The 13,334-nt window shown below is 68.5% G+C and overlaps 1 protein-coding gene across 1 annotated transcript in view; it reads left to right on the top strand.

The window, feature by feature from the left end:
- Positions 1-13,334, top strand: part of LOC140598764 (uncharacterized) — a 37,469-nt gene that overhangs the window by 13,148 nt on the left and 10,987 nt on the right. The window contains exons 6-11 of the mRNA XM_072757299.1: positions 3,139-3,158; positions 3,821-4,052; positions 4,725-4,819; positions 5,040-5,105; positions 5,656-5,755; positions 6,026-6,323. Of these exons, the coding sequence (XP_072613400.1) occupies positions 3,139-3,158; positions 3,821-4,052; positions 4,725-4,819; positions 5,040-5,105; positions 5,656-5,755; positions 6,026-6,323 (811 nt within the window). The remainder of the gene's footprint in view (positions 1-3,138; positions 3,159-3,820; positions 4,053-4,724; positions 4,820-5,039; positions 5,106-5,655; positions 5,756-6,025; positions 6,324-13,334) is intronic.

Here is a 13,334-nt window from a genome sequence, read left to right as displayed (position 1 = left end):
AGCCGCGGTCCGCGGGGGGCCCTGTGCCTTCCTGGCTCCTCCGGGTCCCGCGGGGCACTGGACGCGGCCCGAGCGCCCACCTCCCGCGGCGGGAGCCTCACCTGCGGCCCCCGCCTGTCCTCTCCCAGAAACTCCGCCAGGAGACCCGGCGCGCGGACAAATGGATAAAAATGCTCAAGCGATGGGACCACTACCTCCCCAGCGAGAAGGTGGGGCGCTGGGTGCCCCCGAGGGCTCTCCGTCCCGACGGGGCTGGGGGGCCGCCCTCAGTGTCCTCCTGCCCCGTCCTCGGGGGAGCCCCCTGCCTGGGGAGAGTCTGCTGGGAGCCCGGGCCTCCCTCCCCAGGCCCCGGGACGGCGGTGGGGGAGCGTCAGGTCGGGGCCAGGGTCCCTGCTCCTCGCGGGGGACGGGGGAGGGGGGGGGCCCAGATCCAGGGAGACCCAGCCTCTCTGCAGACACCCTGGAGCCGACGCCGGAACCTTCTAGATGCCTCGTGTTCCCTGGGCTCCAAGGGGCCGCCCTGGGCCCCTCTCACCAGCACTGCCTTCCTCCCCGCAGCTGCGACGCCGGGTGTACAAGGGGGTCCCGCCCCAGGTGCGGGGACAGGTGTGGCTGCGATTGCTGAACGTCGACCAGGTTAAGGCCAGCAATGCCGGGAAATACCAGGTGGGACCCGACCCGTCTACTCCCCGTGGACCCTCGGTCCCCTCCCTGCCCAGGGCTGATCCTCCGTGACCCCTCCCCACCCGGGGCTGAACTCCCGTGTCCCCTCCCCACCCGGGCTGATCCTCCACGTCCCCTCCCTGTCCAGGGCTGACCCTCAGTCCCCTCCCCGCCCACGACAGCTGGGCACAGGCCCTCACGCAGGCCCCGCGGGCACGGTGGGCACTCCCGCCGTCCCCGGCCTCCCAGGGGAAGGGTGGAGGTTCCTGCAGGACACACTCCCGTGGTGGCCCCGGGGCTCCCTGCCCAGGACGGCAGCTGCTGACAGGTCGGGGTCTGTGTCCCTGACGCCGGCTCCTCCTCCCGGGGTCTCCCCGCAGGCAATGAAGGAGGCGGCCCTGGTCTCCTCCCGGGACATCGTGCAGATCGACCTGGACGTCAACCGCACGTTCCGCAGTCACACCATGTTCTGGGACCGCTACGGGGTCGGGTGAGGCTGCTGGGCCAGCGGGGTTCGGGGGTCGGGGGCCCGGCCTGGGAGAGGCCCGGGGGCTTCTGTGCTGGGGACACGGGGTCTCCGAGGCCGGGGGGAGCGACGGCAGCAAACAACACACTGCCACGTGGTAGGGTGCTGGGGATGACCCCCGTGCCCCCAACCCCAGGGTCTCGGGGATGGGGAGGCCGCAGGACGGGGCCTCCAGGGGTCACCGTCTGAGCTGAACCCCAAGGGGGTGAGGGGCGGCCCCGTGAAGAGCAGGGGGCCGGGGTGGGGGCGTGGGGGGCACGAAGGGGACCTGGGGCCAGGGTGCATGGCCGCGGCTGGACCGGGACACGTGGACCCGACGAGGGTCGGACAGGTCAGGGTGACACCCACCCTCCGGTGCTTTATGTACTTTTGAATTCTGGGCATTTTGTTTTAGACAATTTGCACTTGGTGAGCACACACGGCATGACGCCCCCCCCCCCCCCCCCCCAGACGCCGCCCCGGTCCAGGCAGGCCCTGCGCGGAGCACACGGGGCCCCAGGGGCAGGGGCAGGGGTCACAGCAAACCCCAGACTGGGGTCGCCTTTATCTGTAGACGTCTCCGTGTGCACCTTAGAGAAGGGGGTGCCCTGTGTCCGCAGCCCCCCACGCCATCCCCCTGCATCACCCCCCACACCATCCCCCACAACCCCAGACCCCCACCCCTACACTATCGGTCCCGCCCCCACCCCCACCCCACCCCACCCCCACGAGGACGCGGTGCAGCTGCCCCCTGTGGGACATGCTCAGCCTCCCCGGCCACCTTGGGGTTCTCTGGACGGCCTGCTCCCGTCAGAAGCCCGGGTGTCCCGCAGAGTCCCCAGGGGCCGCGGGGAGGTGGGGAAGGCAGGGAGCCCCCCGACAGGGGCTTGCAGGTGGGTGGAGCATAGGGTGCAGCTACCTGTGTGTGCAGCGGGCGGGGTGTGTGGGAGCCCGGGACCCCAGGGGTGACCTGCAGGGGCGCCAGGGGCGGGGCTGGGGAGACGCCAGGCATGGGTGGCTGGGCTTCCCGGGCGGGCCGCTCGGACCGTCTCCCCACGAGAACTCGGTGCTCCTCCCTGCAGGGAACCTGCTGCCCCCCGGGGCCCCCGCGGCCCTCAGAGCGCGGCCGGGTCAGGCTGACCTGTGACCCCCGGCCCGGGGGGAGCCGGCCTCCAGCAGCCCGGGCCCGGGGGCCGCGGAGCCGGGGTGCAGACTCAGGCCGCCGTGCGGGGGGCATCGGGCGGCTCCTGGCAGCGCTGAGGGGGCCGCACCCCGTACCCCCCCGTGCTCAGATAGTGACCCCAGGGGTTCGCAGCCTGTATCGGGGTCACACCTGCACGACGTTCCCTGCTCTCCTCACGGCGGCTCAGACCTGGAGCCCCGAGATGCTCTGGGATGGGCGGGCCCGGGGTGCCCCCCACAGAGTCCAGCCCAGGGACACCTGGGAAGACCTGGGGGTGCGCTCAGGGCCACGGATGCCCCGGCTGCGTGGGCTCGGGGCAGGGGTCACGTGGGGCTGGTGGTGTTCCCGGGACACGGGGCCGGGCCGGGCCAGGCCAGGGCAGCGGAGGAGAGGCGTCAGGGGCTGCGGGGACCGGGGCAGGGGGAGCGCTGGCTCCCATGGGGGCGTGCGGGGGGGGTCGGGGGGGGCCGCTCCAGGGCTGGAGGCCCGGGGCGCTGGCGGCGCTGGGGGAGCCCGGAGCTGCACACCCCACGGCGGGAGCCGCTCGGAGGCGTCGGACACCCCAGGGTGCACTGAACCCCCGGCACGCTGCACGTGTGAGGTCGCCGCCTGTCCCCGTGCGCAGACCTGACCCCGGAGATCGGCCCCCGCGGAGGGGCCCTGCGGGCCGCGGGGCCTGCGGGGCCGGTGTCGGCACCTCGGCGGCCTCGCTGGGCGGGGGCTGACTGAGCAGAGCCCCCCGCTGTCCCCCCTCCTAGGCAGCGAGCCCTGTTCTGCGTTCTGGCAGCCTACTCGGTGTACGACACGGTGAGTGTCCCTGCCCCCGCCTCCTGCCCCGCGGGCGGCCTTGTCCTGAGTGGTGGTGACCAGCGGGACTCACAGTTATGGCCCCGGCTCCACGGCCCCCGAGATGCCGGGGAGGGTCTCTCTCCTCCGGGACGGGCAGGGGGCGGGGTGCAGACCTCCCAGGGGAGGCAGGGCCTGCGTGCCCGAGGGCCGGGGCTGCCCAGGGCCCCCGCGTGCACCGCGGCCGTCCTAGAGCTCGGGTCTGGACCCTGACAGACGGCACTACCGACGAGAGCCCGGGCGGGGAAGGCTCCCACTCCCCCGAAGGGAACGAGGCCGAGGCGCCCAGGAGGCCGCCCCCTTCCACGGCGCATTCCAGAAGGGTCCCCGAGGACCCCAGCTCACACGCTCCCCGGCCCCGCGGGGTGTCCTGGCCCAGCTCCCCTCGTGGGACCTGCCAGGGGCCACAGTCAGGCCCCCCCACCCCCCCGCTGACCTGCCCTCTGGGGGGTCTCCAGACCTGGCGGGTCCCCTACAGCCTGGCACAGCTCACGGAGGCCCCTCCTGCTGGCCTGAGGACGGGGGTCCTGGCACGGCGGCCGCAGGGCTCGGTAGCGGGGCCCGGGGTGCTCGCGCCCCAGCTGGTCCGGGTGGCCCTCACCTGCTCCCCCGCCCTCTGGGAGCCCCCTCCGGGAGCCCGGGCTGGGAGGGAGCCGGGGGAGCCTGACGCCCGCGGGGAGGGCTCAGAGGGGGCCTCGGGGCGCACGCCCTCCGTGGGGCTCTGGCTCTTGCAGGAGGTGGGCTACTGCCAGGGCATGAGCGAGATCGCGGCCGTCCTCCTCATGTTCCTGCCCGAGGAGGACGCCTTCTGGGCGCTGGCCCAGCTGATGGTGGGCGACCGGCACTCCATGCACGGTAGGGGCCCGCCGGGGAGCTCAGGAGGGCCTCCCTGCAGGCTGCTGCACCGGGGGGCAGGCGGGGACCCCCCACCTCGCCCCCCCACGGGCAAGGGCCCCACCTCCCCGGTGGCCTCGGGGTCCCGGAGCCACGGCCACCCGCCCCACCGTCTGCAGGCCAGGCACGCACTCCCGTTGCTCCCCCAGCCTCCCGCCGGGCTGCCGGCTTGTCCCCCAGGCACCCCTGCCAGCCCACGGCCACACGGGGCCCAGGGGGCAGCGTCTCCCCCTCCCGGGGGCCCCCAGCCTCACTCCCAAGCCCCACCGACAGCAGAGGGCCGTGGACGCCCATCACCCTCCCCTTGGCCTGCACCCGCTGCCCCTCGGGGCTGGGGACCCCCCTGTCCCCGCGGCGGCCCCCGCAGGAGAGAGGGTGCTGGGTCAGCCGGGCCTGGTCCTCAGCCCCCAGCCCACGCCCCGCGGGGTCTCTCTGAGGACGAGGGTCCCCGGGCCCCGCGCCCCCGGCCTGGGAGGCAGGCCCTGCCCTCTGGGAAGAGCGGATCCAGCCAGGGCTCCGAGGGCGGTGGGCACACGGGGGTCAGGGCGTGGTGGGGAGGCCCCTGCCCCGACACCCCCCACCCCGCCTGGTGCAGGAGGAGGCCCTGACCGTGGGGGCCTGGGGCCTTCTCAGGCTTCTTCGTCCCGGGCTTCCCGAAGCTCCTCAGGTTCCAGAGACATCACGAGCGGGTCCTCCAAAGAGCTCTCCCGGACCTGAGGAAGCACATGGCGAGTGGGGGCGAGTGGGAGCTCCTGAGGCTCCGTCCCCGGAGCCCGGGGCAGGGGGTGGGGGGCATGGCCCTCCCTCCGAGCTGCCCAGAGTTGGGGTCACGTTCCTCCCCCTGGGGCCCGGGGGCGCCCTCGGGGCTGGGCTGGGCCGCGGGGAGCGCGTCCACCCGGCTCCAGGGGCCGCGGCGTGGGGCCTGAGCACCCCCTGCCCTCCCGCCAGGACGAGGAGCAGATGTCCACCGGCATCTACAGCCCCAAATGGTTTCTCCAGTGCTTCCTCGGCCGGGTGAGGCCCCCCCCCGGGACCCCCGCTCCCGGACCTGCCCCCTGCCCCCGGGGAGGGCCCAGCTCAGCCCCACCCTCCAGACGAGCCAGGCCCGACCCCGGGGTCCTGAGGCTGAGGCTGAGGCTCGCAGCCCAGCCCGTCCTGGAGAAGCCCAGAGGGTCCCTGGACGAGGTCCCGGGGGGCGGCCCGTCTCTGCCTCAGCTCCCCCGGGGGAGGCCGGGTCAGCCCGGGGTGTGGACGGGCCCTCGGCCCATCGGGCGGCCAGCCTGGGGTCCTCTCGAGGCTGGTGTCTGTCGTCAAGTGCGGGCAGAGTCTGTGCCCCCAGGGGTGCGGGAGGTGCTGGCCGGGGACGGAACCCGGAGCGGCCGGGAGTCCCTGATCTCCCTGGGAGGAGGGCACGCACGGGGAGGCGGGGGGAGGGGGGCGGGGGGGGGCGCTGCGGGGCCTCGTCGCAGGCAGCCGGGGGCCAGATGGCAGGCCTAGCCTAGCCCCAGCCGAGCCCCCCAGGGGCCCTGCTCAGGCCGCTCCTCCCACCCCGCCGTCCCCCTAGACCCCCTTCTCGCTCACCCTGAAGCTGTGGGATGCCTACGTGTTGGATGGGGAGAGGGTGCTCACGGCCATGGCCTATACCATCCTCAAGGTGCACAGGAGTAAGTGAGCCCCCGGGAGCCCAGGTGTGCCGGGGGCGGGGGGCAGGGGCGGTGACCCTGGGCTCTGAGCAGCACCCAGACCTGGGGCGGGGGGACGGCGGGGCAGGCGGGTGCAGCGGGGCTCCCCGAGTGGAGCAGCGGGCAGGGGCCACCCCGGCCAGCGCACTGCCCGCGGCGCTCCTGGGCACAGCGGGACCCCAGCCGCTGGCCTGGGGGCCCCGGGGGCCCCAGGGCGGGGCCCTCTGGGTCTGACTCTCGCCCACCGCCCAGAGCGCCTCCTGAAGCTGCCCCTGGAAGGGCTCCGGGAGTTCCTCCAGGACTCTCTGGCCCAGCCCTGGGCCCTGGAGGACGAGGCCGTGCTGAGACACCTTCGGGCCTCCATGACCCAGCTCCGCAGGATGCGGTGCGACCTGCCCCCGCCAGGTGGGCTCAGGGCCCCGGCCCCTCCCGACTCGGCCTGCTGGGGCCGCCCACAGGGGACAGAGCCCCCGGGGCCCCCGTCCTCATCTCTGGGGCTCTCCTCTTCTGCTCCAGCCTCGGGGACCCCAGGCCAGGGCTGGGCGGGCGGGTACCCACTGCAGGGCCCGGGCAGCAGTGTGGGGGGCTGAGCACAGGGTCAGGCCGGGGGGGGGGGTCACGCGGGAGCCGTGAGGACCCCCGGGGCCCCCAGCGGGGGACACACAGCCTGCTGGAGACGCTGACCCCGTCGGCCTCTTTCCAGCGGGACCTGAGGAGTTCCCCACGAGGCCCCTGGGCCTGGAGCCAGTGTCCCCGGCGCCCGGGCCTCTCCTCCCTTCTCCGGCCTCTGAGCCACCGCGCAGGGTGGAGGAGCCGGCCTCCCCGGGCCCAGCCGCCCGGCCTGAGCCGCCCGGACCCCCTCCCGGCCAGGCCATCGTCCAACTTGCCCCCCAGCCCCGGCGGTGGAACTCCCTCCCCACCCTCCCGGGGCAACAAGGCGGTGCAGGCAGGCGGCCCCGGGACACGGCGGGCTTCAAGACAGAAAACGGGGTCTCCTTCCATTTGGCACCTGCCTGGGCCACCCCAGAGGCCCCGCGACGGACCGGGCCCTGGAGCACCCCCGGGACTCCCATCACGCGGTCCCCCCAGCCCCCTAGGGATGACGCTGTCGGGCCCAGGACACCCTTCCTGCCCCGCGGCCACTGCAGCTCGTGCCCCTCGCTGGGCAGTGACGGGCACAGCCAGGGCAGAGCCAGGGCGGCGCTGAGCCCGCTGCCCCGAGGCCCCGCACAGGCCCGGGACCCTCTGCCCCCCGCGTCCACGGGGCAGCTCGATGCTCGCGGGCCTCGGGGGCAGAGCGTGGCGGTGAGGGCGGGGGCCCGGAGGCTCCGGCCCGCCGTCACCGTGCCCTGCCTCGTCTCGCTGTGCCTCCCGGAGGGCGGCACCGCCCGCACGGGACACCAGCCCCTGACCCAGAGGGACCTGGGCTGGCCTGGCCCCGGGCTCTGTGGGGGCAGGGGCGACTCGAGCGCCTGCCCCAGGCCCAGCGCTAATGGGATCCAGCGCCCCGGGGCCCTGGCCAGGCCTGCGTTCTGGCCCCGGGCCGAGCGAGCCCTCTCACAGCAGGATGTGGCCTCCTGGGCCCTGGGCGTGCCCCACAGACCCAGGTCGCTGACCTAGGGCAGCCCTGGGGATCCCGGGACACCCCAGGGCAGGGCAGCGGGGGCAGGCCCGTGGGCCCCACCCACACCCCCACCCACACCCCCACCCCCACCCACACCCACACCCACACCAGGAGGCAGGCTCCTCCACGCCCTGGGGCTCCAGCAGTCAGTCACCCGGCCCCAGGGGGCCCGAGGCCGGGGTCCAGCTGCCCTGCGGGGACCCAGCGCAGGAGCCCATGGGCCGCAGGTCCACGTCAGCCCTGCCGCCCCCAGAACCGCCTCTCACCGCCCCGACCTCAGGACACGCGCCCCCACCCGGAGTCGAGTCCGCACAGGCTCCCAGGCGGGGGACTCCAGCACCCGCACCCCTGTGGGATTCCCGCTTTCCTCTAAGGACAGGAAGGTCTCCCAGGGGAAGGCGCGCACCCTCGGCTCTGAGCCCCTGTTTGCTGTTGCAAGTTCAATAAAGTGTTGTTGTGTGAGAGGGCACGGCCGGCTCGTTTCTGCGTCTCCCGGAGCTCTGTGCACGGGGTGCGGAGACACCCCCAGAGAGGAGGAGGGGGCGCCGCCAAGGCCCCGACCAGCCCCTGCGGGGGCGCCGCCAGGCACACACGGCTGACGTCCCCACGTGCCTTCCCGGGGCGGCCAGACGCCAGGGTCAGGACCCCGCAGACTCTACTGCGACTCAGCCTGCGCCCGCGGCCAGGACGGGCCTGGGACAGAGTGACAGCCGGGGAGCCTCAGGTCACCAGGGTCTGTGCTAAGCGCCCTGGGAGGTCTGTGCCCCCTCTGTCCAGGGGGCCTGGGCTGCCCGGGCTCCGGGGCGCTTCCTCCCCTCCCCGCCCCGGGCCTGTGCGCCTGGGGCACAGAGGGCCCGCGGGGCGGTCAGCGTGGCCCCGGAGCGGACGTCAGGACAGCAGGCCCTTGCAGCTCTCACACCTGGGCCACCCTCACCGGGCGGGCTCAGCGTGCACACCCGGTGCTGCTGGATCCCTCGCACCAGAGTGTGGAGGGCACCCTGCACGCCCTGGAGAGTAGGGGCTGGGTGAGCGCGGGGCTCGGCCTGGGGGCAGGCAGCGCAGGGGACCGAGGGACCCCGGCCCCGTCCCCACCCCGACTCCCACACCCACACACACACACAGGCAGCCCCAGGGCTCCCCCCACGGGCAGCCGGCCCCTCAGGAGCTCCCCCCAGGGCGGCCCCGAGGTCTGGCTCCCCGCTGGAGAGGCATCGGGGAGAAGAGAAGCGGCCGGCGCTCGGCGGGGACCCGCTGCCACCCACGGGAATGTGGCCGAGCCGGACCTTCCAGCTCAGCTGACCCCCCGGCGGGACGGGACGGCACGGGACGGCACGGGACGGCACGAGGGGGCCCGGGTCGGCCGGGAGAACCCAGCTAGCCGCCCAGCGCCAGCACCAGAAATGATGGTGCTTCTTCAACCGTTTCGGCGTCAGGACGACGCGGCCCGAGGATCAGATCGCGGCACGGCGACAGACAGGCACACACCCCAAACCCAACAAACGTCGGAATCCCCCGACTGTTGTCAGACAGCAGCCGGACGGTTACAGACGTGACGCTGGGGTCCCCGGTAGGACACACGGAGGACGCTCCAGACCACGGCTGCAGAGGCGCTGGAGGCCCGGGGATGCGCCTGCGGGTGCCCACGGGGAGCGCGGGGCGGCGGGAAGCACCCTACAGAGGGGGGCCCCTCCTGGGAAAGGACGCCGGGTCCCCGCGAAGGCTCCCGATGCTGACAGCTGTCCCCCTCTCCTTCAGCTTCTGGTTCCCCCCCGCCCCATTTTGCTCTTCCTGATTCTCCGTCGGCCTCCGCCCTGCATCCGAGCCACTGACCACACGGGCTTCTTTAGGACGTCGGGTCCCAAAAGGAGGCCGAGCTCTGGCTCCCGGGATCGGGAAGGACCATCGCCGAGGTTTATGCTGATCCCCCCGAGCTCGTGCCTTCCCGGCTCTTCTGTCCTGCAGAACGAGGGGAGGCACGGGCCTTACGGGGAAGGAGGCCCACTCCCACTCGGGCGGGACCGTCCCTCGTGGGGGACCCCGTCATCTGGGCCCGGGAGAGCGAGCGGGGCCATCAAGAACAGGTCGCAGGCTAGACATGGGCCGCTCTGAGGTTTGTCCTGAAGCGAGCACTCCCCTTCCACGTCACGCTGTCTTAGTTCATCCATTTATTATTTGTTAAAGGTTTTACGTTTATGTCCTCTCTACACCCAACACGGAGTTCCAGCTCACAGTCCTGACATCAAGGTCCCCCGACCAGGCCGGCCAGGCACCCCAGGGCCATGTTTCTCATCTCTTTGCTGGCTCGCCTATCTCTGCACCCAGCTGGGACATCGAGTCCACGACGGGGGAGCTTTAGCTACCTCCGAACCCGCAAGAACCCAGAACGTTCTCGCTGTGTCCCCATCCTAGAACGACCTTCGCCGTCGAATAGCAACTCAAATAAATCGGCAGCCAGCCCAATGACTCCTGGTCAAGGAAACGGCCAACTTGTCACGTGTGTGGGCCCCGCTCCCTGGGCTCCCGGGGCTCCCGGGGAGGCTCCGCTTTCTTTAACATCGACCAAGGTCCCAATGACTCCACCGCACCTCGACGCCGGGGCTCAGTTTCTGCCCTGACACGACACAGGCAGCACGTCGGCTTCAGTTACTCCCTGTCAATCAATCAAAGGGAGCCTGGCCGCTCTCGGGGTGGTTGGGGTGGTTGGTAAGAACACGCGACTCTTGTTCTTGGGGCGGAGAGTTCAAGCCCCATGTGGGTGTAGAGATGACAGAAAAATAAAATCTTAAAAAGAAAATCAGTCAGTCGGTCTGGGGGAGACACAGCCCCGGATCCCACAGGGGCAGGGAGCCAGCTGACGGGTCTACGCACACTATTAGAAGCAGCAGAGCACAAAGTCAGAACTTCCAGAAGTCTGCTAGAGGGGGGGACACGCCGGCCTCGACGGTGCTCGGGAGGCGAAGTGGGGGGCGGCCCCTGGAGCGACAGGGTGGGCTCAGGGTCCCCGGGGTCCCAAGGACGGTGGCGCCAACGGTTCCCAGGCCCAGGAGCGGGGACCCCGGCCGAGGGCCGCGGGACTAGGGCCAGCTGTCTGCCCTGTGTGGCCACAAACTGCAAACCCCTGTGCGGTCACGGGGCCGCGTCCCTGGGCCGGGCCAGCAAAGGCCAGAAGTGGGAGGAGACCCTCCCGGGCGGGAGGAGCACGGGTCTCCCCCAGGGCAGCCCCTAAAACTTGGAGGTTTGAAACTCAGTCACTTGTCCGAGATAAAAAGAAAAAAAACAAAACAAAACAAAACTCGGACACAGGCAGGGTGAACGCAGGGTTCTGACAGACAGAAACGGTGGAGACAAGAGGGCTTGATGGCACATCAGAAACTATATGCCAATAGGACAACCTACAAGAAATGGACACCATGACACTATATATAGAAAACTACAAAAATGAACAAACAAAAAAATGTTAGAACCGGTAAATGAATTCAGTAAAGTCACAGGATACATAATTAATGCACAGAATTCTGTTGCATTCCTATACCTCAGTAAGAAGGTAAGAAAAAGAGAAACTAAGACATTAATAAAAATAAATTTAAAATGAAACAAAAAATAATATTATACTTAAGAAAAAACCTAAGGAAACAGCTATAAAAACTTACTCTGAAGACGATGATGGAAAGAAATCGATGACACAAAGAAACGGGAAGAGACACTCCACACTCGTGGACTGAAAGGGTACGAAGTGTCTTCACAACCGAGAGCAGCCCAGACATTCCTATAAACCCTATCAAAATGCCCCCAGCATTTCTCACAGAGCTAAGATAAATGATCTTCAACTTTGCATGGAACCTCAAAAGACCCCAGACAGGCGAAGCAGCCTTGCAAAAGAAAAGCAAAGTAGGAAGCTTCACATCGCTAGATTTCCAGTTATGTCACAAAACTGTTGTGATGAAGACAGTACGGTCCTGGCACGACAACGGACACACAGACCAAGAGCACAGAGCAGACCTCCCAGAAATGAACCCACAACTATGTCGTCGTTTAATCCTTGATAAAGCTGGAAAGAATATCCAGTGGGGAAAAAAATCTACAAATGGTGTTGGAAAAACTGGATAGACACAAGCCAAAGAATGAAATTTCTAGTTTTTGATTTTACTTTTGTGTGTGGCTAAATTCCTAGAAAATATATAACCTACCAAAACTGACACATAGAGAAATAGAAAATTTGAATAGACCAATTCTCAGCGAAGCTGTTGAGTAATAGGAAAAAAATTCCCAAAACGCAGAAGTCCACGACCAGATGGCTTCATGAGTGAATTCTATGAAACATTTAAAGAAGTATTAAAGCCTAGAAAGAGTATTATGCTAAGCACAATATGCCAACCCTAACCCTAACCCTAACCCTAACCCTGACCCTGACCCTGACCCTAACCCTGACCCGGAAGCCTCCCCGCGGGTCCTGAGGAGGCCGGGCCCCTGTGGGCGTGGACGCGACCCCCACAGGGCTGTTTCCCGTCTGTTGACTACGTGGGACTCCCAGCGCTGAGAGGGCACCTCCGTGGCTTGTTCCTGCTCTCGGGGGAGACGATTTCAGGTCGTCACCCTCGGGGATGACGTCAGCTGCGGGCCTTCCTACGCGGCCTCTCCTCTGTTGACAGACCTTTCCTAAAACCCCCTGTGCTTTTCATGCTTTGTTCTGTCAAATGCGTTTTCTGCGACTCTTGAGGGGATCGTCTCCTTCCTCTTTGTTTTTTTAAAGATTTTATTTATATATCCTTGAGAGACACCGAGAGACGAGAGAGAGAGAGAGAGAGAGAGAGAGAGGCAGAGACACGGGCAGAGGGAGAAGAAGGCTCCGTGCAGGGAGCCCGATGTGGGACTCGATCCCGGGACTCCAGGATCACGCCCTGGGCCGAAGGGAAGGCAGGCGCTGAAGCGCTGAGCCCCGCCGCCCCCCTCCGCCCCGGGCCGCCCCATGTCCTTTCTCTGGTTAACGGGATGGATCGTGCTGAGTGATCAGAGGGGCCGCGGGGGGCAGGTGGGCAACGTGGATGAACAAATAGGGAAAGCTACAAGCGTGTGGTTCTAAATAAAGGAATCCCGGAAATTTAGAAAGTACGGCCTGGCAATAGAGTCAGGACCGTGGGGACAACTCGGTACGGGGACAGACGGTGACGCCGCTTCTCGCGGGGAGAGCTGAGCGAGGCACAGAATTGTCAAGTCGCCAGCTGTAGCCCTGAAACTACTGTCCCCTTGGGTGTCGACGGCACTTCAACAGATACCAAGGAAAAGGGGTTTCCGGTGGGAATCCCGGTGGGTCCGTGAAAGGCATTTACACGGTCGTGACGCACACGAAGGTGCCTCTGCAGAGGGGATCCAGATGCTCACGTGTCTTCATGTTAATGTTTAGAAGATGTACTTGGGAGACGGTGCGGGGGGCAGGGGCGGAGGGACAGGGGGAACCTGGAGCGGACTCCTCACCCACCGGAGACCGAGCCCCACCCGAGGCTCCACGCCACAACCTGGAGATCCTGGCTTGAGCCAAACTCAAGAGTCGACGTGGAACCGACGGACGGAACCACCCAGGAGCCCCTCAAATGCTCCTAACTGCAACCCCACGCTGTGAACCCTGGGGGGCGGGGGGGGGCATCTGTGACCCCCAGTCTGCCTTGAAGGGCGGGAGGCCTGCAGGGCCCGAGGATGGGAACTGAGGATGCGGGAGGCTGCCTGCATCGCCTTCCCGCCCGGCGTGGGGACAGGACCCTCCCCCGGGACCCTCGGCCACCAGGGTGAGGGCTGAGTGCTGATTGGACCCCGCCTGCCCACAGTGATGATGCGGGACCCCGCTCTGGGCGGAACTGTGGTGCCCCCGGGTTCCACCGCTGCCTGGTGCCCACTCTGCGTCCGCAGACCTTCGGAGGCACCGGTGCTCCGGATCTGGCTCGC

This window comes from Vulpes vulpes, chromosome 4 (genome assembly GCF_048418805.1).
Source record: "Vulpes vulpes isolate BD-2025 chromosome 4, VulVul3, whole genome shotgun sequence".
Taxonomy (NCBI): Eukaryota; Metazoa; Chordata; class Mammalia; order Carnivora; family Canidae; genus Vulpes; species Vulpes vulpes.
This window is presented reverse-complemented; position numbering and strand designations above follow the sequence as displayed.